Below are 27,323 nucleotides of genomic sequence, written 5' to 3'. Positions count from 1 at the left end.
TCAGCTCTTCCTTTGGGGGCTCCAGCCCTTGAATCAGAGGAACTCATCTCCTTTTAAAACGTTCCCTGGTTTACATCAAGTGTTCCTCAACATAATGTATTGTGTGCATCATTACTGCTTCATCCTGTATTTTAAACCCTGCTTTGATTACATCCATTTTTACCACGGACCTGCTCATCAAAGCGTTACTCCATTGAGCTCAACAGTGGGGATCCGGAAGTGAAAATCCCATTCACGTTCTGAATCACGTACTTTGATTATTAGATTATAATATCGTAACCATCCCAGGTAGACTGAGACAGGAGCTATGACATCGTGATGCAGATGCTCCTGTAGAAGCCACAAGTCTGTATGATATTAGTTTATTTGCAATGTCATGGAGAAGTAACATTGTGGTAAACTAAATCTGTCTTCAATTTAGATCAACCATGGTTAGCTTAAAAGCTTTCGGTGAGTTTCCAAAGGTGACGAGCGCCATTCCCAATGGTTTTATGGAATGAATAGTTCCTTCACTCTTAAAATAATAATGTACGTTTTTTGGCCACGATTCACTTCGTAGTTGGTTGGCTTTCTCTCAAGTTTAAAACTCTTTTCATCAGGATTTTCTGAAACATCCATTGAGTGAATGAATGGGAATTTCACTTCCGAAACCGGAGCTGTTCAACAAGTCAGTGACTGTGTTTACATGGACATGGATTGTCCATTCATGAGGATTATCTCAGTTATTATTATCATATCAGACCAATCAGGTTATTCATATCCCTGTATATATGATAAACACGCCCCTTTTTATCACCGAAAGACAAACTTGTTTCTTCGTCGCGCCTGAAGTGAGGCGCTTTCTCTGCCGCCATCGACTGCATTTCTGTTACATCACTTGGCCCGAGCCGCACTAGCGCAGATATTCGGCGGCGCACGATAACCGGGATACGGTTCGTATAAATGCCATGTTTTAGCTGCTTTACTTTTCTTTTCCAGTATGCCGGTTTCTTTCGGAGTACTCCAGTTAGCATATTTGTCTCATAAACAGGATAAGGGCTTGTCCCGGTTTCTGGAAACGGTATATGGCGTTTACACGATCAAACATTGAAATAGGATACCTAAAAAACACGATCATAAATGGGTCATTCATGTCCCCGCAAACACTCACTGTTGAGCTCTGTAGTACTATAAGTGGTTAAAAAAAAAAAAGGTACCACAGGGTACCTTAAAGTGACTGTTTTTTTCTCTTTTTTTAAACTTGCCTTCTAGGAGAATGTGCAAGAAAGCGATACAGCCGAAAGGTCCCAAATACTAACGGCAAACCTTAATCTTCAGCAGGTTTTGAGTATGTAGTGTGTACAGTATACTCAAAATCGTGTGCTGTTGATGGACACAATTCTCCCACAATCCAATGCTCAAAGGAAGTACAGGAACTGCTCACAGCTGCAAAGAAATGCAATTGCAAGGGATCGTTAAGCTTCTCTTTGAGGACTTTAATTGGCAGTTGTGCTCTAAAGTCGGACTTTGCTCAGAGCGCGTATTGCAACATTTCCTGTTGGAATAAAATGAAAAAACATTTTGGTTGACTTCTAGCTGCAAAAACAATATACTCTAAACATTAGTATATACTCTATAAATAGTATGCAGCACGAACTGGAACACAGCTCTTGCAACTGGACTCTACTGTACAAAACAGCTATTTTTTAAAGTGTCAATATACCAGCACGTTGAATCAAAAGGGAAGACAACAGTGGTGCTGGGCATACATCCAAGGTGTCCTGTCCGTCACGATAAGGGCACGATTTGAGACTAGAAGTGAACTTGCCTCAGTGCCCAGGACGTTGTTAGGATACTGGAGTGCTGTGCCTTTGGTTTGTGAACCACCTACACGAGAATAAATGTTGAGTCATTCAGCTGGGAGGCAGATTTTGAGACTGTATGGTTGTACTGCTGCACCATGGGTAACATGACAGGCAGAGTTCCGGCCACGTCTCTGAAATGAAGCGAGGCAGAGTTTACAAATCTCCGGCTTTGTATTCGTGGAGAACCGAGGAAGGATGAAAGCTAATCTGACCAAAAAAAAAAAACGGGCCGCGACAAGCGCTCCCCTCTTCTCACCAATCGGTTTCTTTTCCGTCCTCCTCTCATCTCTCTGTAGAAAGAGTTCCGATAGAGGCAATGGGTCCGCTCCTCCAGTCCTCCGGTCTTTTGAGCAGACTCGCGTTGCCTCGTCGTCCCCCAAGGCGGGCTGTCTGCGGCGGCCGCCTGCCGGCTTCAGCAGGAACATGAGGTACAGTTGTGTCAGGAGTATGACAGTTCAAATCCACACCGCTGGTTAGTCCCCCGAGTCCTTACTGTCAGAGTGAGGAGTGTACTTCAGTCGAAATGTCCCTGTGAAACACAACAGAGAAATACAGTTGCAGTGTTGAAGCTCTCACCCAAATCGTACATGCTTGAGCTACAGTCAAACCCTCTTTGCTCGATGAAAAACAGCACGGCCGTAACTATCAGTTATTTTCATTGTCGAGTAATCTTTCACAAAGCCCAAGATGACATCCTCAAATATCTTGTTTTGTCCCCAACTCAAAGCTATTTGGTTTACTGTCATAGAGGAGTTGCGAAACCAGAAAATATTGGTTGGAATCAGAAGATTGAGTTTTTTTTCTTTAGTCAAACCAATTAATCAATTAATCAAAATAGTTGGCGATTAATTTAATAGTTTACAATTCATCGATTAATCGTTGCAGCTCTAGAAATCTGCCTATTCTTATGTATTTTTGGATAGATTATTGGTTGCACTACATATAAAAACATTGTTTCAAAAGCCACATTGAATTGAATTCTTTCTTTGTCTGTAAGAATCCCAAAAAGTTGTTGAAAATGCTGCCATAAAACTTTGTATGAATATATTTAGCAATTAGAGAATGTGAAGTAGAGCTGTACAAGATAAAACATAAATGCAAAATGCGTCACAGTGTTAGAGAAAGAAAGTCAAGCGCTTATGGGAAATGTAGTTTTTTAGGAAATAAACAAAGATCAATCTCCAAGTCTAGTAAACTCACAAAAATAATCTCTCACGTCCAGACAAAAGGTTGAAGTCTAAACAACAGTGCCATTTATTGATAGTGTGGATTTCTGGGGGTAATTACATAATAAGAATAACACATTCTTTGTTTTGCACTCATACAACTGGGAATATAAATACCATCTATTTGACAACATGAGCATGCATGAGAAAGAAATATTACATTTGCTAATTTGAAATTACAATAATTAACATTAACAATGATATTCTATAATGGAACTTTATTTGATTAATATTGAATCAACAACTAGTTCTCTTCCTTCGTTCACTCCTTCGTTCACTCACCTTGCTGTGCTGAATCCATGGCCGGCTGTTTGCATTCCTCTGCTCTGTGTCCGTTGGCACCGCAGTTATAACAGGACACGTTACCTGCGGCCCGCTTCTGGCCTCCATTCCCCACGATGCCGTGAGGCTGGTAGAAGGCAAAGCCCTGCTGCTGGTCATGTGACACAGGGCTCTGGCGGTAGAGGGGCGGAGGCAGCATCATCGGGTAGGAGAAGGGCGTGGCTCCGTTGCCGGCGGCGCTGGACGAGGCGATCAGGGGGCTGAGGTGGAGCAGATGACCGAGGGTGAAGAGGGAGGGGCTGAACGGCTGCAGGTAGCCGGCCGCCGCGTATCCAGGCAACGCCCCGTAGGCGCCACAGTTACCCCGACAACCGCAGGAGCTGCAGACACACATGGAGGCGGTGTGACCTGAACCTTGATCCAATGAAGAGCCAGTGGAGGGGGAAGGGGAGGGGCTAGAGGGAGGCTGGGTCGGGAAGTACGTGTTGCCGGGCACCGCAGCCACGGGAACACTGCTTGCGGTTGCCATGGGAACAAAGCCGCCACCACCACCACTACTACTGGAGCTGCCAGATTTTGTGGAGGGACAGGAAGAGGAGAAAGAAGTAGGTGGGTAGGAGTAGTATCCAGATGGAGAAGGGGATGAAGAGGACGAGAGATGGAAGTGCAGTGGGGGGTGAGAGACGTGGTGGAGGCTGTTGGAGGTGGAGGTTAGAGCAGAACTGGTCTCCACCATGAGACCCACGGCAGCTCCCGCCAGGCCGCGGCAAACCAGCGAGTCCTGGAGTGAGGAAGAGCCGTCCATGTTCAGCCCAGGGAACAGGCTCTCCAGCCTCACCCCCATCCCCACACTGAGCCCCGACGGGAAGCCTGCCCCAGCTACAGGCGGGCCCGAGCCCAGCGGCTTAGTCCTGTCCTCTGTGCACAGCGGAGGGGGCCTGGGCTTACGGGGGGAACTCAGGATGCGTGCTGGGTTTGAGACCGGGGAGAGCAGGGTCTGGGGGTAACTGGCCTGCGGGTGGTAAGGAGACTGCGGGAGGCCGAGGGGAAGGTGGGAGGAGCAGGAGGGAGGGTGAAGAGGGGCTGGGTCAGTTTGGACAGGCAGGACCTGGGCTGTGGGGCGACTGGAGCCTGTCGGGCCGCTGGAGTTCAGGATGAAGAGACAGGACCGGTCCTTCTCTGGACCCCCTCCTGCTGCGTCCAGACCCGACACACCTGGAACACAGAAACACGGTGGTGTGTTTAAAGTGATTTGCCATGCCAATGTGTGTGTGTACAAATCTGTTGGAACTGAATGTCATATCTCAACAGTATAAATTAAGTTAGGTATCAACAAAAAGTACACAATCTCAAAAATATTTCTTTCTGATCAGTTGGGCCTCAGAGCGGTTGACATCGTTAAAACAATTTTAACAGAATTTTTTGTCAGAATTTGTACCTGAAACTATTGCACAACATGAAATTACCTGCTGGAAGTCTCAAAGAGGAGAAATCGAACTTGCAAATTCAGACACTGACGGTTTTCTAAGTAGAATATTTCAATGCTAATTTGGTGTTATAATACAAAGGGAAATATCACTCAGTTGTCACTAACACCACTTTCAAGCTGCTGCATTCAAGAATTTGATCCGGCCTCTGTCCTTTTTCCGAGGACTATCCCTCCGTGATAATTCAGTAGTTCTGTGAGAAAACGTACGCCTGTGAATGTCTCTGGTCCTGTCGAAGGTGTAGTCACAGCAGAGTGGTGTTCGGGGGGAGCAGGGAGAGCTGGAGTAGCCTGAGGACGAGCTGCTGTCTGTCGAGACGGGGTGATGGTGCGGCACAGCGTCCACCTCCACTCGCAGCTCTCCTGAAACACATTCCAATACACCGACGTTATAGGATGTTTTAAACTCAGCATTGTGACCGTCTCACAGTTGTACGAATCCATCCATTCACTCTGGGAGCTGCCCAGTGCAAACACTGCCTCACACCGCTGGACACAAGACACATTTGAATCGCGTTCAAATTAATCATTTTGAAACACTGTCAACTCATGTGTGAGTAAAGGCAAATGAGCAGAGATAGCCCGAAACAGAGCGGCTGCGTTACCTGCGGTGGAGGTGGGATGTGTTGAGGGTCCCATGTGACTGGAGGGCGTCACCCTGGCGATACCGCTGCAGGGCCGCTTCTTCATCTGCATCTCCCTGCCGGGGACACACACAGGCAGAGAGGTGTGAGAGATGCATCCTGTGGCTCATCCTGTTTTACGTACATCCCATTTATTTTAAGAAGCTTATTCCTATCATAAATAAGTTAAGACTTTTGCTGTTTTTAAAGGAATGTTCATTTGATTGAGGGACCTTTTCTTCTAGACTGGAACAGAACAAAATATCCTAAATACCATACATTTAAAATGATTGTCTCCTTAACAGGTCGCAGGTTATGTCGGAAACCTAAATCCGCACTTATCTCCACCAGGGGGAGACATTATCCACTCAACACGCTCCTCAGCATCTCAACTGCTCCTCTACAAACACATCTGCCAACCCATCAAGACCTTCTCATGGAAAACCACTGCAGCAACTTTCCATTTTCTGTGTCTTGTTTAAGTATTCACACACACACACACACACACACACACACACACACACACACACACACACACACACACACACACACACACACACACACACACACACACACACACACAGACGAACTGTTGCTTGTTCAGTAATGAATATTTACTGTAACAAGTTTTGATGGGCTTTAATAGACCACCAACATAAAAGGACAATAGGACATTCACGGATGATAAATTAGTGTGTTAACTTGACCCTTGACCCTACCTTCTTGCCTCATGGAAGCCTGTTCATTCTGGGGATCGGAAACACGATCAAGAGATAATTAAAGCAGGTTCACGTGGGAAAAACCCAGGTGTGTCTGTGTGTGTGCGCCGGATGTGTGTGTGTGTGTGTGTGTTTAAGTGAGAGAGTCGGAGCATGTGGACGCATTTGCTTCCCAGTTCCAAATGTTTTTGTGGCTTTGCGTGTGTTTCTGTTGGTTATCTTCTCATGAGTATATCTAATCTTCCGGCCCACTCACAGCTGGTTAACCATTGACGCTGTATGGACCGTTACTGCTGTATACTCGCCTTCCAAATCAGCGGCTGATCGGTCTGTCTGTTAATCGTTAATAGGACAAAGCGTCTGCTAACTGTGCATCGCCACAAAGATCTGCAATGCAAAAACGGCAAATTAACTCCAACGAGCCTCATGTTAACATCACCACACACATCGCTTGCCATCAGCGCTGCAGCCATATTGAATTCAGCAACTTCACTATATGGGACTATATATTTGACAAAAACTGTAATTGTACCTCACAGAACACAGGAATTGCTTGTCTGCTAAAATTACTTGACAATGTTTTTGTCAAAGGGGTCTTGTGAGTTTGAAGAGAGCACAGATAACGGCTTCGGTTCCCTGTCAGAAAGGGCTGTCTGATGGCAAGATTCAAAAGCGGTGAAAATATACCAAACACAGCGTTCACTTATATACCAGCAGCTCACTCTACTGACTTTTGTATCTCTAGTTGGGTCTTTTGTAGCTCTAGTTGAGTCTTGAGCTTCTTCTTTGCTCCTTGGGTCAGGTCGTACTTGTTCAGGTCCTCCTCCGTCAGCGCTAAAAACTGAAGGTGACGCGGGAAAAGTACACGTGTTTAAGAAAAGCAGACATACTGGTTTATCTGAGTGTAAAAAGCTTACACGTGACATGCAGCCTGAAATACCGATTTAAGTGAGTGATTGTGCATACTTGCTGTTTCCTGTAAAACACCTTAAATAAATGGCATGACAGCATCTAAAGCCCACCCACCTCCTCCATGGTGAGCTGTTTGAAGACGGGGTAATACTTGTGGAGCCGAAGCCTGCGGAGCCAGTCCAGGATGCCGTTCTGCTCCGCGGTGTTGGGCTGGGACTGGCATGGTGCCTGTGAGTGGGACTGGGAACGTGACAGGGAATGGGACTGGGGGTACGAAAGGGACTGGGAATGTGAGTGGGACGTCGGCTGGGGATGGGACAGGTGCGGGGACTGAGGCGGACCGCTGGACTGACCGCCGGTTTGGGGATGAAGGTGGAGCTGAGAGTATGAGTGGGACTGACTGTGCTGGGGATGTGGCTGGGAGGAGGGATCGCATCCGCCAGCCAAGGAGCACTGGGTGGGCAGGGCTGGCACGGGGTGAGGGAGGGAGGACAGCTGGGGATGCAGAATGGGGGGAGGAAGAGGAGGAGGGAGGGAGGAGAGGTGAGGAGAGGGGCGAGTCAAGACAGAGCTGTGGGTGCTGACGACGGGCTGGACGCTGGCCACTCTGTATACCGCCCTGAGGGAGGACATACAGTAAGAGGAGGCGAAGGTGATGATGATGATGAATGACAGAAAGACGAAGAGAGAAAGGAAACTCACCTGTTGGCTCCTCTGAGCTGAACCACACAGCCAAGTTCTGAGGGACAGAGAGCAAACAAAAAGACCTTCATCGTTGTCTCCATCATCATCGTCACCAAACTGCTTTTAAAAAACTCAAGCGATCGAGTGAGTAAAACCCAGATGCTGCTCGTTTGAAAGAAACCAACAGTTAGACGCCGGTATCTTTAGGCCTTTCATTCACAGTGTTTTCAATGTGACACAATCTCAGCCTCGGCCTCAACATCTGGCAACGCACACAAAATAAAAAAAACATCTGTATCAAGTGAGGCTATGCATTACTCAGTGAGTTAATCAGAGCATCACAACTAGCAGTGTAACGGACCACTGTCGACCCGTGATCCGTACGGACCCCCCCTCACTGTTCGACACGCGTGTGGACCGTGGATCAATGACACAGTTTAACTTTAACCATCACAGTGTGAAATAATTACTGGCGATATTTATCCGTCCATATTCTGTAAAATATGTGATCAGGACATCGTTTATGCTTTCTAGTCGCTGATCTCTGATATGTTACATTGTAAACAACCAGGCCGTGGTTAAATTGACAGGAGAACGAAGGTTCCATTCGGCTACATTATGATGCGTTCAGGCTCTGTTCAGTGAAAATGAGTATTGGGTGAAGGTAAATTATAACGTTATCATGATGTGTTCACGTGTAATCTCGTAAAATGTAGTGTTGGGGAGAAACTTGAATGAATCCAGTCGTTTGAAGGAACAACAAGGAAGCAATTGTCTGTTTTTTTATGAATAAAAAAACATTATAAATTACTTTAACAAAGTAAAAGGTGAGGAAAGGGGGGAAGTTTTAATCAGGGCTGACCATTAACGCTCATACGATTTTGTAAAACTGAGTTTCTCCACAAAGAATCACACAAAAGCACCACTTTAAATCGTGTGTGTATACCAGAGATATGCTCATAATTGTCTTGGAGATAAGTCCTAAAAACAAAAATAAAGAAAAATGACTGATTGACGAAAGAAATCTTAGTCTACTAAGACCAAAACAAGCTATTAGTTGTCTAAGAAGGGGCAGTCCTAGCTGAAATGCTCTCTCCCAGTCACACACTGGTTTAAAGCCCAGCCTAGGATGGAGTCACTTTTCCTTCCACCTTACTCTCCATTCCTCAAATCCATAAAGGAGTTATTTTCCTCATGGAAGTGGAAAGTTTTGACCCCCAGCCACATGATCAGATGTCTCTCTTGGACACAATGCATGCTGGATGTCTGGAAACATCCGCAGAATATTGCCAGGGATGGATCAGACTTGCGAAACGTTTATTTCCCAGATGTCCCAGAGAGGACAGAAGGTGTGATGTTGACGAGAACAAGAGACCGAATGCACTGTTGTACTTTCTATAGTATGTATGCTGAATACTGTAAGAAGAGCTTTGCTGGAATTACTTGTTTTTTTGTGCAATATGCAAAAATGGCTCAAATAAAGCTATTACTTATTAATGTATATAGCAGCATTTATGATATATTTCTGTGACATATACTGCAAGGTAGCACAATCCATGCAATAAAGAATAGCCCTTCTTTTGGTGGAATTCTTGGTATTTATGCTGAATAAATTAAATAAGATACTTCACAGACAATAGTGATACATGTTGTAACCTGCTGATAGTGTTGTTTGAGGTCGTTGTATAATGAGCGACACGTGTTACTGTGGGGAGACCGTGGGGAGCCATTTAATATGTGATGGAATACTATTAACCTCTGTTGTATGTAACATTTAAATACAGTCATGTACAAGGCAAAATCAATCTTTGTTATTATTTCTGCCCTGATAAAGACTCTGTGAGGTCAGAATCACAGTATTGCTAATCCTAAATCCTCAGCAAAAATGTTCAACAGCAAAATGACATTCATGTGCTGCTTTCATGCTTTATTAATGCTGGTGTCCATGCAAGGTTAATCAATGTGATATTAAAAGCTTTCAGGCTTGCTCATCTGTGTCTGCTGTGTATGATATAAACCCATTACCCATGTGTTCAGTGCAATAAACGTGATATCAGAGCCTCATATCGAGCTTGTGAGGAATATAGACTGTCGTATATTGTGCCGGGGGGGGGGGGGGGGGGGGGGTGCAAGAACGCTGTGTGTTCGTGAAGGAAATTACAGCTCAGTTAGTCAGATTCATATTAGCCTGGTTTCCCTGGGGTCTTATGCGAGTCTGAGACATGCATATACACACACACCAAACACACACACACAGGTAGAAACATGCAAAAGTACAAGCATATACGCTGCACTGACGGCTATAAATACTCTCTGGGATGAAGTCACACTCATAGAATCAAACAAACACACACACACACCAACATTAGGTCACCACACTGTAGGCCTCCCAACACAAACATGCCATGCTGAATTCCCACACCAGACTAAAATAGACCCCGTCCTCTCCCCTCCAACACCTCCAGATCCCAAAATGAAAACCCTGCCTGCAGCCTCACCTCTACACTGCCACCAAACCAAGACGTACACTCACGGCCATGTCCTTTCCATTACCTCCTTTTTTCACCCCACTCTCTCTCTTCTCCAACACTGAAACCCAAACATGTAGTCTTTCATCTTGCCCCGTCCCTTTTGGCACCTTTCTTTCCTTGCATCTAAGAATAGGGATCTCCTGTTTGATACCCCTACTGGTTTTCTAGAGACATTCACACACACACCACACATTCATGATATTTGCGGTTTCAACCTATCCGATGTTTTCTGCTACATGTAATCTATTTTTCTACATAAAAAAAAAGAAGAGGAACGATCCAAATATTCAAGAAAAAAAGATATTTTTGACAATAAAACTAAATAAAGACTTACTAGAACAGGAGGTGAACGGACACATCTGGGATACAGGAGCCATGGGAAGGGAGGAGGATAATGGAGGGAGGGTCGAGGGGAGGGAGGCAGGACAATTGGGTGAGAGAGGCCTGGTGGAGGTGAAGAACAGCTGGACGCTGTGGTGCTGGAGGACATGGCAGGGCAGCGCTGTCAGACACCTTGGCGCAGGCAGAGAGACGGGACAGCAGGGGGACAGACAGGGAGTCAGACGGACACAGGGAGGGCAAAGATAGCAGGAGAGATGCTACGTCACATCTAGCTGCATCATGGAGGTGCACTTAAGAATTAGCTCAACATAGTAACAACAAGAAAAAGAGCATGAGATACCATAACAATGCTGTTGTTTGTGTTGAGGATGTAGACTGATTGATTGATTTAAACATATCCTAAGTAGGGCTGGGTATCGGTACTCTATACCTTTAAGGTATCGAACAAAATAACCCGGTATCAACATTTCTCCAGTCAAACAACACCTGCATTCAAACCTTTTTGATCTAGAAAAATGTGACTATTAAAATGATTTTGGTCGCAGCCAATCACTGCAAGAGTTCTTCGATTTAATGTGTCAGCTACAAACCATACAGCCAGGATTTCCTGCCTGCACACAGCTCTGAACTAGGAGATGTCTGAGCCGGCGGCTAGAAACTAGCGGTGCTAACAGTGCGAACCGCGCTAACAGCGCAAACTAACAATAGAAACAGTGCTGATAGAGCTAACAGTTTTAACCTGGGGGGGGGGGGGGGGGGGGGGACAGCATGGTGGACATCACGCTTCCACAACAATGCGCCCCCACCATCCTGGGTTGGGGGACAGTGTTATCAGCGGTCACTGCATTGGAGGCGGACCTATAGATTACGTCACCATAGTGAGTGGGTAAAGGAGGCTTTGCTACGGTACAGAAAAAACAATTCTTGACCTGACTTTGACTTTACTAAACTCACTGCTTTCCAATCGTTCAGCAGAAGCAGGATATTGTAACAGTTTGGCTCTCTTAAGTTGTCTCTGCCAGTGAACATCACTTTTCTTGCTTGCTAGCCGGACAACTAGCAAGAAAACAAAGTGATGTTCACAGGCAGCGACAAAATGCAGTGGAGAAGAGACATGTAGCAAACAAACATAGATGTAAACAGTCCAGAGTTTCCATTATTCAAAAACTTTGCTTTGCAAAATGATTTATAAGGAACGGTAAACTGTTACGTCTTCCTGAAAGAATTCTAGAATTCTTGCTAATCCCCTAACTTTGCTCAGCTGGAACACTTCTTCATGATGAAACAACTAAAATAAACAGGAAGAGAGGGGGGGGGGGGGGGGGGGGGGTGACTAACCTGGGGTCCAGCTCTATGGACTGAGGGAAGAATTTCTCCACTGCGTCATCAGGAAATGCTTGTGACAGCTTAGAGAGAGAAAAAAAAACATATTACACTAATCGCATTGAAATACAGTATTACTTTTCTATGCAGATGATATCGAGCTATTCATCTCTATAAAACCTGACTGTTCAAACAGTTTAATACTTCACGTTATCAAGATCAAATGTCTGTTTACCGTAATTAAGAAGAGAAGAAACAGAGAGGAAAGTGACTCATACATTCATTCAGAATTGTACAGGCTTTTTACACTCGTAAAAGGTCAATCTGTAGAATAAACAAAGTTGAAGAACTTTTACTACTTGAGTGTAGCCTGAGATTATCATCACCAAACTGTGTTTCAGTGGTGGTACTGACCTGGGTCAGCAGCTCCATCACCTCCTGCCGAGTTCTGACAACGGATGACATGAGACCATCTGACCAGCTGGCCTGGAGGAGGGAGAGGAAAGGAGGAAGTGAGGAGGAGAGGGGAAAGGTGAAGGTAGTAGGGTAAAAGGAAAAGGATAAAAACATGAAGAGATGAATAGAGAGCATTTGGAAAAGCGAGCAGGCGTCTGTGTTTACACTGGACCCACCTCGAGCACATATTCACTGGTGTCTTCAGACGGGTGGGTCACTCCTCTCAGCACCACCCTCTCAATCAGCCCTGAAAGAGGCACAGATCGTTTCACCGATGATCAACCACACTTCACACGTTTGAGACGGTTGCTTCAACACATCAGTCATTTAGAGTTGATTAGTTTGAATGGCCAGAAGGAATTTAAACTTGGGGCGACTCTCATAAGCAAGAAATGATGTGAGGACAAAACCAGTAAGTTTAATCATATCATCGAGTGTAAATACACTGACGGCGATGTGAGCTGGCCAGTCCACTGCAGTGTACAGTGTGCATGAGGTTGGTGGGAGTGTCGACCATCTGCAGTGACTCCATGTCGATTACTTCTCCGGGTGCTGAGATTTCATTCCTGCACTATGTTGCAAAATAACTCTCCTTCCCCCAAACTCCATGCATTTTAACCACTTAAAGATGGAGGGCAGCGCTGTGGGTGGGTGGCTGGTATTGCGACACATGTAGCTCTCATGCCAAAAAAGCCCTAAAATTACAAACAGCGTTATTATTACAGAACTACACTGCAGAAAACAACTTCTTTACCAGTAGCTTGCTATGGTTCTTAATCTCATGAGCTAACTTACGCCTCACTATTGCCAAGATGTCTCTTTTAAGTGGACTGGAAATGTTCTTAACCAGCAGGTTAGTAAACTTAAACCACTGTCAGTATATATATTACTAATTTAATTCAGTCATTATCAAGGCAAAGTGCCAAATAATCAACTGTTCCAGTTTCTTAAATGTAAGGATTTGTTTTTTTTATCTGTTATGTCATTGTAAATGGAATATTTTTGTGTTTTGGTCTATTTGAAGATTTCATCTTAAGCACTGGGACTGGCACTTTAAGACAATTTGCAGTCACACATCTTGGATTACTCACACATATTGTCTACTTCTATGTCTGAATGCATGCCTCAGGTGCAAAGGCAGGTTAGGGCTGCTCCACTGCCATTAGATCCATGTCATTAGTGAGCAAGTGAGACTGAGTTGAAATGGTGGGGAGCGCTCAATAGATGGGTGTGTTTCAGGTATTCCTCCAGGCATAGATTTCCACATATTAGGCTGTCAAAGCACGTGAGGCGGGACGTACAAGCAGCAGGGGAGGGATGGACTTGGGAGAAGGAGGAGACGAACACAGGGGGGGATAAAGGAGGAAAGAGAGAGGAGTCGCTCTCAGCACACACACACACACACACACACACACACACACACAAACATCCCTCAACACCTTGCTCTGTGCCTGTTGGGCAGCAGCTGTGGAAGGCTCTAAATGCCGCCTGCCATTCACACTAATCTAAGCTGCCACACACACACACAGACACTTTATGAAGTCCAGGAGTGTGTGTGCACACGTCATCAAAAGAAGAGTTTCAATCATCTCAGAGAGAGATAATATTGTATCTTGATAAGCGTCCCTCATGTTGCCGTGTGTCTACACCAGAGGTAGCCAACACGGTGCCCGCGGGCACCCTGTCGCCCGCAGGGACCACGTGAGTCGCCCGCGAGACATGTTCTAAAAATAGCACTAGTCACCATGGAGCTCCGTCTAAAATTGTAGTTGCTGTTCTTTTTTAATCAAAAACGCTTGCATTAGTGTAGATTTTAAAATGACAATATTTCTTGTCATAAGAGAGTTGGGTACCCGGAGGCGCACGGCGGACAGCCAGGACGAGGCCGCCGCACCGCACTAGGTTTTCAGGTTCCGAATCGCGGGCGCTTCCCGTTGGCGCGAGACGCGCGCCGCGAGCGCACCCCGTCGTCAGGTCTGTAAATCCTCGGAACAGGCCGCGGGGCAACAACTCAGGGGTGGCGGAGGTAGAGGCGAGGCAACGCAATCCGACCGAAAAGGCCCAGACTAGAGGTTTGAACGCGGGCGCCCGAAGACGCTCGCGCGCCTCGAAGGGTTGGATCCCCCGCTCGGATATAGACGAGACTGGTTACTAGTTTCTTCGTGGAGAAAAAGATACCGTTGGAAAAGCTGGTGTCGGTGACAACAGACGGGGCTCCCGCGATGACGGGCCGGCATGCAGGCTTCATTGCGCAATGCAAAGGTGACCCAGAATTCCCAAAATTTCTACATTACCACTGCATCATTCACCAGCAGGCGCTATGTGCAAAAGTAACCGGCTTTAATCATGTGATGATACAAAAATATCAGAGATGTGATACCTCTGACTTTCAAATGTTGAAACAGATTAACAGAAATAAAAGTTGCATGTTTAAATATGTATGTGTAGCTATACAATCATTCTTAATAATTATTGTGAGGAATAATTAACTGACGTGATCAAACAGTCTCTTCACATATCTTATTATTATTAAAAGGTGATCTGTGCAACTTTGTTATTCAGGAAGTTTGTATCAAATAAGTAGCCCTTCGTACTACTCGGTACCCTTGAAGTAGCTCTCAGTTTAAAAAAGGTTGGTGACCCCTGGTCTACAGTTTATGTCCATCCATCCATCCATTTTCCTCTGCAGTGGCAGCAGGCCAAGCAGGCCGACCCAGACCTCCCTCTCACCGGCAACATGTTCCAGCTCATTCTGGGGGATCCCGAGGCGTTCCCAGGCCAGCTGGGAGATGTAATCTCTCCAGTGTGTTCTGGGTCTTCCCCGGGGTCTCTTCCCAGTTGGACGTGCCTGGAAAACCTCCAGTGGGAGGCGTCCAGGAGGCATCCTAATTAGATGCCCGAACCACCTCAGCTGACTCCTTTCGACGCGAAGGAGTAGCGGCTCGACTCCAAGTTCCCTCCTGATGACCGAGCTCCTTACCCTATCTCTAAGGCTGAGCCCGGCCACCCTACGGAGGAAACTCATTTCGGCCGCTTGTAGCCGCGACCTTGTCCTTTCAGTCACGACCCAGAATTCGTGACCATAGGCGAGGGTAGGAACGTAGACCGAGTGGTAAATTGAGAGCTTTGCCTTCCGGCTCAGCTCCCTCTTCACCAAGACGGTCCGGTGCAGCGCCTGCTTTACTGCTGCAGCCGCACCGATCCGCCTGTCAATCTCCCGCTCCATCTTACCCTCACTCGTGAACAAGACCCCGAGATACTTGAACTCCTTCGCTTGAGGTAGGCACTCCGTCCCCACCTGGAGGGAGCAGTTTGTGTGTGTGCCAAAACACGTTGTAAAACCAACACGAGGTGTGGCCCATTCAGCGCACTCTGAGGTGGCAAACACTTTAAACACACACAGGGAAAATGGTAGGGCATGGCATATAAACTTAATTGTGTGTGCCTGTGGGAGTGTGTGGGAGTGTGTGTGAGGGAACGCTTCTCTGCATTTGTGCTTAATGCGTTTGTGCATCCTGAATACAACCATGTGTGTGTGTGTGTGTGTGTGTGTGAGATTTATGCTGGTGACAGCTAAGTGGTGTGACCATGAGGTAGTGAGATAGTTGAGTATTGTGTTACAGACAGAGGCAGGGGGCCAAGACAATAACAGACTGGAGAGGCTCGCCCTCACTAAAACCACATACTGTCCACCCAGAGACACCAGCTGGTCCCTGACCGATTGATTTCAAATGAATGATAATGAAAATTATCCCAGGTTATCAAATGGTCTTATGAAGACCAATAGTTCAGTGTGACTGTGACTCAGAACGGAGAATTGGGAGCATTTCTATTGCCTCTCAACAGCTCTCAACATGGCGACGGCTGAGCCGGTGGCTCACAGCTAAAGGCACCAACAGTGCCAACTACGGTAAAAGTGCTGACAGAGCTAACAGTTGTTTACCAGAGGGGGAGCTGGACGGTGAGCGCCGCGGTTCCACAATGACGCTGTCGTTATCAGCTGTAAACCTCATACAAGAGCGGTGGAGAGCGGCGGCCGCGAGCTAACCAGTGGGGCCGCGCTCACCATGCACGAACGTGCACTAAAAGACACGCAGGGTCTGCCCGGCCATGCAAAGACAGCACAGAGAAGCTCTGATAAGAACACACACAGAGGGAGAGTGTCTCTGATTGAAGGATGACCTGTGGGCTCTACCGCTGAACCACAGTCGCCCCACGATAGATGTGAATGGTGACGACACGACAAAAAAAGTCACACCCACGAAACATGGTAAACGAGACGGGGTCCGTGTTTCAAGACAGTTTGGGTGGGTTGCCAAAATCAGCGCTGACGCACTGAGGCCCGTCTGCCCCGTGGGCAGTGAGGTTGCAGCGAGCACTAGGCCAGGTCCGGGAGAGGGGTGCTGCAAAACTCACGGCTGGAGCCACTTTCCCCCCCAGGCCTTTCCAAGTCTACCTCGAGCCGGGTGAAATGTGCCCGGTCAGGGACAGCCAGCACCGAGGAGAAGTCCCACAAGGGGATCCTCTCACACGGAGCGGCCGTCCCTGAGCTCCAGAGTTAAATTCTCCCGGGCAGACTGCACAGATCCCACTGTTTGAAAAGTGTAAAAAATTATGTTCAGCTCATTATGAAACTGTGGCAGGTCACATTAGAATACGTTAATGTGGTCGAAATCATCACTGTAACTCACGCAAATGGATTTGCTGATTTCCAAATAGTCTTATGAAAAAAAACAACCAGTTGAATCTTTGTATAGAACAGCCAATCAAAAAAGTATAATCTGACTCGGGTGCAGCCCCAGACACAACTGTGTTCCATTAAACAATGTATTTTTATTGACAGTGAATCAGTGTGTACTATGCTGCATTCACAGTTATGAAAGAATGAGAATGATCCCCATACTCTCCCTCTTTTAGCACAATGTTTTGGTTATACCGCACATTGTTTTAACTATAAACAACAAGCTGCTTTGAGTAAAAAAGCTCTGATAAATCTACTTCAAGCCAAACAACAAATAAAGACAAAGTCAGCGACTTGCATTGAGCAGCTAAAGATCAACAGTTGGTAGAGATCAAAACAGAGCAAAAAGGAGAGGGAATATTGGCCTTATGTTTGTGACACGGACACAAACACACCTCCAAAGGACAGCTCATTTTGCTCCATGTCTGCTGGTTATGCACATATGCTAATGGTTTGCTAATATGTTAGCTCAAAAGCTAGCATTAGCTTAAAACTTACCTGATCAATATTAAATTACTGATATTATAATAAAAAATAGAAAAAAAAAATGTATGTTTAATTATTTTCATTTCAGATGGGGATGTGCTGTAGAATGTATGACAATAGGTTGATTTATCACACTTGAAGACAATATCGAGGCAGTTCCCTGAGTTTTATTACAAAAAGGATTGCTGAGCCTGAAATCACGTGCATACTTAAGTGTCCCACACACACACACACACCTGAGCCTTAGGGCAGCATTCTTTAAGCTTAGTTGTAGTGTTCAGATGTGTCAACATGTCACATCTTGTTCAATGGGGCTTAACTGGGTGTATAACTTGACACACACGCTTCATGCCGACATGCACAGACGGAGGCTGGAAGTGAGGTCATACACACGCGTGCGCACACACACACACACACACACACACACAGAGAGACAATTAGATGAAGAAAAAGTAGAAAGTACTTTTGGTGTGGTTCTTGGTTGGTGCTGCTGCTTCCTGGACCTGCCCAGCAGGTAGCGGAGGAGGCAGATGAGTAGGAGGAGGTGGTGGTGGTGGAGGAGGGGGAGGGGGAGGGAGGTCCGGGTGAGGAGGGGTGAGCTCCTGGCTGACCGCTCGGTCTCGTCGTCCCACGGTGACCCCTGAGACTGTGCCGGCCTCTCTGGTCTGGCTCTGGAGAGCAGGGGTGAGAGAGCATTCAGTAAAAGGGAGGTTAAAACCACAGAGCGGAGGTCAAGTAGATACAGCGTTAACTCCTCAGCTCCGAGGACAGCTTGTTTGCACACTGGAGCATGTGCGGTACCGATATATAACGGTGACCTCAAGGTGGTATGTCTTCGCTCACAGATGGGTCGACTGCAGAAAAAAACACAGAGGGAATTTTGCGTGTTGTCAGAGCTTGAAACAAACTGGAACACTGAGTAACGGTCTCTCCAGGACCGGCACGGTGCTGACACAAACCGCCACTTAACCAGGCTCGTCCACTGAGAGGACGCTCGTATTTATAGCAACGTTCTCGAGGAGCAGTTGTAGGGAGAAACAGTTGACATCCAAACACAAACCTGGAGCCGCGTTTTTTTTTTTGTTTGTTTTTACTGTTGGACGAACTGATGCTCAGAATGACATTAGGATTGAAGTGCTTTGCTCAACAACACCTCGGGAACTGATCCCAGATCCCCCAAATGCATGTACTTTCCTATAACTTCTCCTTCAATTAGTAGTTTTCACACCTGTAGTTTTGGGTCATTCGAACAGGACCAGGAGAACAAAAAATGACACATTGTTGCGTTTTAGTTCTTAGGTTAAACTGGCTTTTTACAAACGAGTTTCATACAGCATGTTATGACAAACATATAGCTACGGCACAAAGAACAAGTGTCTTGTACGGGGATATTCTAGAAGGTATTACTGTGGAATCACTGTGTCCCACTTTGTAATAGACTGAAATGATCAAAGTACATGGAGTAGGATACAAACACAGCACGACACAGTTTGATATAAACAGATCGAGTTTAAGATCACTTTCTGAACCGTTCATGAACTCTAGATGGATTTATTAGCCATTAAGCCTTTGAAATCACATATCTATCATAAAATCGCGTGGTTGGTCCGTTTGCTTAGTCCACTGCGTGTCTGCTGGATGTGTAAATAACCAATTAGCTTTTTTTGTTGCTAAAAAGTTTATCATATCCACTTATGAGGTGATAATATTTGTAGTGTTTACAGCTTGTCTGTAAGTGCACAAAGATTACTGCATGTCTTACTGAAAGCAAAGCATTGACATAACAATCCTATTATCCTAAATATTACCAATAATATATGAAATATGACTCGATACTTTGACACTCACAAGCTAATCATTTGGTATTAATTCCTTTAAAAACATTTAGATAATAAATACAAATGTGTGTGGTTGCATCACTTGCAAACAGTTTCACTACTTTTGCATAATATTTGTGCCAAAACAGCCCCGACACATTTAGCTGGCCCGTGTCACATGACTGTGGAAACCAATGTGACATCAGAACCTGGCGCACAGCGTCGCATACTTCCACGTCAAACGTGTGACAGAATGCTGGAGAGAAACGGCAGCTCAGTGTCATAAATAAATACAGCAAAATGCACAATTTCTGAGAAATAATGCCACGAGCAAGACGAGTAACAAGGCTTATTATTCAAACAGTATTTTTCTAAAAATGTGACTTTTTTTATTTCACACAATTACTTGAACTCCTATTTGATTTTGTAATAGATTTGTTATTACTGGCATCGGCCAGTAATAACAAATCTATTGTCATGTGATCATGAGATCTCCCTTTGGGAGTACGTTTTTTTTCTCCTTCTGAAAATGACCATTATTATGAAAAATCACACACCCATTTAAGAAATGATCAGTATAGGTCTCAAAAAGTATCATTATCGTATTGAATTAAACAAGTTTGGTATTTCTAATGTTAAATTACTTTATTAGAACGTATCGCTATGTTTAAAACCAGTTTGTAGATGCAGTGTGTTTGTATCTACCCGTCTTTTTAAATAAAGGTTGTGACTTGTAATACAGTTCAACTGGAAACCCCCTCGAAATGCTGATTCATGAGAACAAAAATGAAAAGATTACATTGCGGTTATTAGTGTGCGGCTCTTTTACTTCTCAGAGGGAGAACTCAACATGTGCCTTTGCCTGCTGCAACCAGAAAACACACGCAGCGTAAATCTGAAAACAATTAAGTGTGCTACTGCCACATCCGCATGTTGCTCGCCTGACCTGCCAGCTCTCTGCTCCGTCTGCAGACGGTTAGTGCGAGGGGAGGGAGAGTCCGACTCTCTGTCACACTGTAGGTACATGAAGTAAAAGCAGCTCACGTGAATCAGCGGGGAAGGAGTACGAGGAACGTAGCAGAAAAACGAGGAGTGTGTGGGACTGAAATTAAGAGACGTTCCAGATAAGTGGGAGAGCATGTGAATCTCCCCGAACGCTGCTAGTAGCAGCACAGAAAACTGAAAACTATAAAACACAGACTGTGTGCTGACAACAACCCCTCATCCTTCTCCTACAACAGCCAGCTTAACTGTTGTTAATTCTGACAGTGTTTTTATAGACATATAAAGCACTCATATAATAGGGTGATTATACAGGTTTGCACAGGCCCAACAGATGTGGCCAGTGTGCTGTATGTGTTGTTTGTGCCGCTGCACTGTTGCGAAAATCTAATTCAACTATTTTTCCTCTGGAGTGACTCGGCATCCAGCTGCTTCGTGTTAAAATAAGCTCATGCGAGTTGACTTAAAATCATCAGAGGGAAGATCAGACTGGAGTGGCCGATCTGTCTTATGCGCAGTGGGTTTTCTCAAATGCACTTAAACATAGTTTTGCAGTATTTAGACTTTACTGAGTATTTATGTTTCGTGCTACTTTACACGTTTACTCGACTATGTAGTTTAGAGAAAAATACTGTACTTTTTAAATTCGACTAGGTTTATCTCGCATTGCTTTGTAGATTAAGATCTTATATACAAAACCTACGATGAGCTTGTGAAACATTATGCAATGACCCGATAGTATCCCAAATCAGCTCCACCGCAAGCTAAATACTGCTTAGATGTTTAAGGAAAAATACAACCGAAGGGTGTGGAAGAGGGTGCAATTTGGAAACGTGACACGTTCAGTATTAATGAACTTTGAATACACAAGCGATAGCGGCCTGTGCAGAGATGGGGGCGGGGCTTCGGGGCTCTTTTGACTGAGTCGAGCATGCCGTCCGCAGGCCGGCCACCAAACTCTTCTTCACTTCTTTGGAGTCAACGAGCGACTTTACTCAAAGTGGCATTGATTGGTGTTTTGGCCACTTGGGGGCAGTGGAACAAGTCTTATGAATGTGTTGTAATAAACGTGTTAGCAAACAACTATTCACACAGACACAGGGAAACATTCACATTCATCTGTAGCTGCGTTTATTTTTTATGAACACCCGAAAAAGTCCAGTTAGTCAAATATCTGACTCGTTAGCTGTTAAATACTTCACCGTGTTCACCAGCTAGTCGCTAACTTTGTCTGTGTGCCATTTGGTGCTGGCCAGTGGGTTTATCGGAGCTTTTTCCAGCCTGCCACATCTGCGAATGACGCTGATGAGAGCTGTGAGAGTGAGCCAAAAGTTATGGAAGGTAAAACCAAAAACAATGCGCTAAAAGACGCCACTATGAGCCAACCCGTGCACATTATACGTAATCATTTAATCAGTTGATGGTATAACAATACTGATTTAAGCAACTTTTAGGGGATATACACATATATATATATATACACATATATCTGCAGTAGGTGACAGTAGGCCTGGCTAAAAGCTGCTCTACTGTCGATAATGTATGTGACTGCTCTGGTTTACAATGAAGCCCTGTCATACCCTTCAGAGCACTGAGGGAAGGAAGGAGAGCCAAAGAGAGAGAGAGAGCATTTATAACTTCCTGGGGATTCACTACACACACACACACACACACACACACGCACACACGCACACACGCACACACACACACACACACACACACACACACACCACAGAGGGTTGATTTCAGCATAGAGAAATGTGCTGACCTGCACTAAGCAGGAGCCAAGGGCAACAAAACACTAAATACAAACGCTCCACTCTGAGCCGGGTACTTTCCCTTCGCTGCTCACACACGTTCAGACAGTATTCCTGCCTGCCTCTGTGTGTACGTCTACGTCTGTGTGAATGAAGAGAGGAACAAAACACCCAACCTTATGCTTCTTTAACTTTTCTTTTCCCGTCTCTCGCAATCTCGCTCGCATCGATGGACTCAGACCAGTTTCTTACTCATGCCTGAATAATCCCTCACCGGCTCTGGGCAAGTTGATCCCAGATGTGATTGTAACAGAGGTTTAATGAGACACTTAGCTCCCTGCATCATTGGGAAATCCCCATGTCTCCCTTCCCCCTATGATCTCCGATTTTCATCCCAACAGAGGGACCACATACAGTCTTTTTGTTCCTGTCCTCTTTGCCTTTATTATAAATATTTGGACTTTTATGGTTGACCACTGATCTTGTTGCAAACCAAAGCAAACTGAGCTGGGATAAGCAGAAAGTGAGCTGTTTCACGGTGTCTCAGTCGCACATTTAGCGTAGCAGAAGATAGTGTCTAAAGTAAATCCTTACTATAATCTTTCTCAAAACAATTTAGTAATCATATTTTGATCACATGTCTTATGTTTACCTTGCATTTCTTGTTTGTTTTCCTAATTGATATTACGCAACAGCTGTTCAATCTGGAGCCAGTTCATGAAAAGCGTGTATGTTTGCAACTCAAAACACCTGGTGTGTGTTAGCGCGACACTGGCAAAGCTCTAGCCATCAAGCAGCAACTCTCTTTTTGTAATAGAGAGTAACTTGATGGACCGGATGGGCCTTTTACACATGTTGATTTAATTAATTGAGCTTCCTATCATCTATGACGACCTGTCAGCTTACCCTATCTTGTTGTGCACATAACTCGCGATTGCTAACACATGTAGCTGGCGTGAAAGCTAGCATCAGCAGAGTTGTTGAATAATATGGAATGTTCGGCCAAAATGACCTGCTAGCGATTTAGCTAGCTAACAGCCTCAGAATAGTTAAATAGGTGGAATGTAAATTGGAGGGTGTGGTGATTGAAAACTATGTCATCAGCCAGTCACATCAGTGCTCTCATCGTTCTGAAACAGCAGAGCCAATCACGGGGAAGCATGACAACAGAGTCTTAAAGGAACACAAAATGACCATTTGTACATCAATTACTCACCTCGTGTCACTTGAAGGAAACTTTGGTTTTCTTGAACGCATCCGCGGTGAACGAAGGATCCAAAAAGAGTGAAAGGTCTTGATGAATTAAAGTATATGAAGTCTCATTATGCTCACCAATTCCCAAACCCATTGACTTTCGCTAAAAGATTCAAATTTAAAAACACCTCGCAGTCTCACGCCTGAGCAAGCGTGGGACGGTTTCTGTGTAAACATTTTAAATAGTCAGGTTTTAGTGAAGAAGCATGTTTTTGTGAAGTAGTGAGCATACGACTGGATAATTAGACTTGTATTATACGGCACGAGTTGTGTGGGAGTTTGTAAACCTATTTTTTTTCAAATATAGTTTTGCTGTTAAATGAAGCCCCATTTACTTCAATTTATCAAAACGTTCACCATGGAGGCATGCGAGAAAAACAAAGTTTTATTTAAGAAGATGCTGCTTCAGGAAATCATATCGTTGTCTGGATGGTGCCGAATGGCACAACACAGCACCACCAATCTGCTGCCAGAGGCAGATGGTGTGGCTTTTTGTTTAAACAAATAATAAAACGCTGATGAAACCATTTATATGACTGCATCAATCAGTCATAACACTACTCATACTACTCTCGTGACACCAACCGTTTGCAGAAGAAACCATGAATCACCAATTTTGCAAAAAAGTGACAGAAGTCAGAAAAAAAGAAGAAGAAAAAAAAAAAAAGAGGCAATGACACAAGACCGATGAGCCGCCGTTTTGCTCCCTACCTTGTGCCAGCAGGTGCAGTGTGTGTGGCAGGGTTGGCAGGCGGATGGAGGCAGGCAGGTGGCGCTGGCAGCGGGCGGGGAGCAGGCAGCGGGCGGGGAGCAGGCAGCGGGGGCCGATGAGGCCAGTGGCAGGGACCCGGTCTGATGGTGATAGTGGTGATGTGGCTGAGAGGGACGATCCCCGACAGAGCCTGCTGCTTGAGCCTCTCCTCCTCCTCCTCCTCCTCCTCCTCCCGTGCTCACCTGCAACAACCAACATGTGCAGTAAGATGTTAAATGGCAAACACAGCCAGAGTAAGATGTGTCATCTCATTTTCTATTTATCTGAAGTCTTTTTTACCACGGGTGATAAAAAGGTATTTTGCTGTCCTGTACCCCCACTTGTTAAACTGGGGCAATGCAGCGTAGTGACAGGTGACAGGAGCATGGACTCATCACTTAAAGCTTGGGTAGGACAAACCATTGGAGAAACCAGCAAGAGCACATTTTTAAAAAATGATCGAACTCTTGTGTTGCCAAGTCTTTTCCATTAAAAGTAGCATCTCTAGCTCCAAAAGTTGCTAATCTAGCAAGAAAGTCGCCAAGACGGCAACACTGACCGTCTTCCTTCAGGCCACAGACACTCCTCGATCATAATAAATGTAAACAATGAACATGTCTATTGTTAGCACTCACAGCTGTAAAGCGAGCAGCTTGTGAGGAGTGTGAAGAGGAAGCAGGCAGGTAGGTCAGGCAGGTCAATTTATTTGAATCTATTGATTGCTGTCTGGATGTAATGAGAGTTTAAACAAATACATTTACAACCCACCCCAGCTTTCACCTTAAAAGAAACAAATTTGTTGCTGAAAATCCTATTTGTGTATGAATGGAACATCCCTGACTGCCTTTGTTTCTCCAGTGCCTCTGTCATTACACTATGTTAGGAACAATCCACCGTCTCTTCCCAAAGCTCCTCAAAGTTCTCCATTTTCCACGCCCATACGCGTGGGCGTAGTTAGAAAATGTTTGGATGTGCATGGACAGGCGAAAACATGCAGCATGGAACCCCCGCCAAGGGCCGTGTGTGATGATGTTATGTCGCTTTGGCCGTGTGGACTCTTGCTTTACAGTGCTAACAGTGCAAACAAACGGCAAACTGGCGCCCGCAACGCCATCGGTCGGGGGCGGCGTTATCAGCTGTTACCGCCGTATGAGAGCAGTGCAGAGCTACGGTCATGAACTAACCAGTCGGGCACGCTCACATGCACTAAAATCACACCAGACCAGCCCGGCTATGTCAACAAAGCACAGAGGAGCTCGGATAAAAACACACCCAGAGAGGGAGGCACTTCATTCTCTGCGCAGTTACACATTACTCCGCTCTATCTTTACGTAGCAAATAGTTGTTTGAGGCTATTTTAAGGCTCCGAGTATCATATAGAGAACCCATAAGTATGTTTTTTGAACTATAAAAAGGGAAATGGTTATTTTGGCCATGCAACTTGCTTTGTTCTGAGTGACACATGACTGAGGTCTGTTGTGTCAACTGGCAGCCTGTCATTGACTACGTCTCACCTGTAATTTTGGTGTGTAGTTAACATGTCAGTGTGCTGTAACATATTTCCTCTGCCAGGGCTCAGAAAAGCCTGAAATTACCCCGTGTTTCACCTGCTACAAGCTACTTTTCCTTTCCTCTGAGCGAGTGAAAAACACTCACCTGTGGCCCCGGGGCCTGATGGATGGGCGGACATGGTGATAACTCAAGAAGCATCCCAGCACTGGTTGACAATGCCCAGTGCTCTGAATTTACGGGACTGTCGTATCCCGGAGCGGACACCTTGTCAGAGAGATGAGGATTCACGGCAGAGGAACGTCCTGCAGCATGTTCGCCATGAGGTCATCTCGCCTGCGTTATGAGCTCTTTCATGTCACCTTTTTGTTCCCACAGTGGGTAACCGCATGTTCTCAGTCAGCCGTGGAGTGGAACTTTCACTACCTGTTGTTTTTTTGTTTATGTCATTCACACCCAAGAGACTTTACGGGACCGTTTTTGGAGCCAGTACATGTGTACAGGTTTTTTAACATGTTGAGACTTTTTAATCACCTTATACAGACCGTGTCCGTAAACAAATGTGTCGGCAACTGAGTGGGACAATCTATACAAGTTAAATGCATCAGCTCTAAATGTTGAAAAAGTGGCACTTATTCCTAACAAATAGACTTGGCATCCAAGTATTTTCTACACTTCACTCGACTAGCATAAATACATTATTTAAATTATTCCAAGCATACTTTTTTCCCTTGAAAGTGACTGAATAGGGGTTCTTTTTTCAATGATTTTTCTATTACCCCTGCTCCTGATAACCGTGTGCACTTCCTGGAGGCTTTTCCCTTGGAGCGTCCCTCTCACCTGCAGGATGTCCTGGATCTGACCGAGCTGCTGCCTCAGCACCTGCTTCTGGTGGAAGCTGAAGGCCGGGTGGTGAGAGGCCATGGTGAAAAGCAACAGGAACTGCTCCTCGGTCCTCCCGTCGTTCAACGCCAAGCCGTAGTTATTGATCACCGTGTCTATGTGAGTCAGGGTCCGGTACAGGACCCCCGCCGCCTCCCGGTTGTCCGCGCCGAGCAGGGCGAGGGACACCAGTAGCTTGCTGCGCACCACCTCGTCCGTGATGTTGGTGAGACCCGACAGGTCGGCGGGGTTGTTGGCTTTGATCTCCGCATCCCGGAGGGAATGGTAGTCCTTGCGGGCCAAGTCCTCCAGGCAGGAGCCGAGGAAGCGGAGCTCGATGGGGACGCAGAGGTCCAGGAGGCCGCACAGGAACTCGGCTCTCTGGGCGGAGGTGAGGGAGGAGAACCAGCGGTACACCCCCTCCCTCTGGACGCTGCTCCGGCTCTCCACCATCCTCACACATCCACTCCCAATGGAACTCGAGCTGAGGGTTTTTAAAAATGCGTGCAATTGAAACGGCAGACTTTCAACGGAGAGTAAACTTCACAACAAAGGGAGCGCGCGTGTATGCCTGCGTGCGCGCGCGCGTAATTGCGCTGGAGCGCTACTCTCGAGTTGGCCAAGTCGAGAGCTAACTTGTCAACTTTCACCAACTAGCGACTGACGCCGTGTTCCGTTTCCGCGGCGGTCACAGCG

General features: G+C 45.7%; 1 protein-coding gene across 1 annotated transcript; it reads right to left on the bottom strand.

Annotated features, from left to right (window-relative positions):
- Positions 1 to 863: 863 nt before the first annotated feature.
- Positions 864 to 27,111, bottom strand: zcchc14 (zinc finger, CCHC domain containing 14). Its single transcript, XM_076106583.1, has 14 exons — positions 26,586 to 27,111; positions 24,197 to 24,439; positions 18,119 to 18,326; positions 12,605 to 12,675; positions 12,387 to 12,458; positions 11,988 to 12,055; positions 10,642 to 10,820; positions 7,795 to 7,831; positions 7,207 to 7,711; positions 6,912 to 7,021; positions 5,435 to 5,538; positions 5,049 to 5,204; positions 3,353 to 4,567; positions 864 to 2,373 (listed from the first exon to the last, which is right to left on the bottom strand). Exons 1-14 carry the CDS (start codon positions 27,078 to 27,080, stop codon positions 2,318 to 2,320), a joined length of 3,519 nt encoding a protein of 1,172 aa, XP_075962698.1. The 5' UTR covers positions 27,081 to 27,111; the 3' UTR covers positions 864 to 2,317.
- Positions 27,112 to 27,323: the final 212 nt, after the last annotated feature.

Source organism: Anarhichas minor, unplaced genomic scaffold, assembly GCF_050575085.1.
Source record: "Anarhichas minor isolate MPS153535 unplaced genomic scaffold, ASM5057508v1 ptg000034l, whole genome shotgun sequence".
NCBI classification, from domain to species: Eukaryota; Metazoa; Chordata; class Actinopteri; order Perciformes; family Anarhichadidae; genus Anarhichas; species Anarhichas minor.
This window is presented reverse-complemented; position numbering and strand designations above follow the sequence as displayed.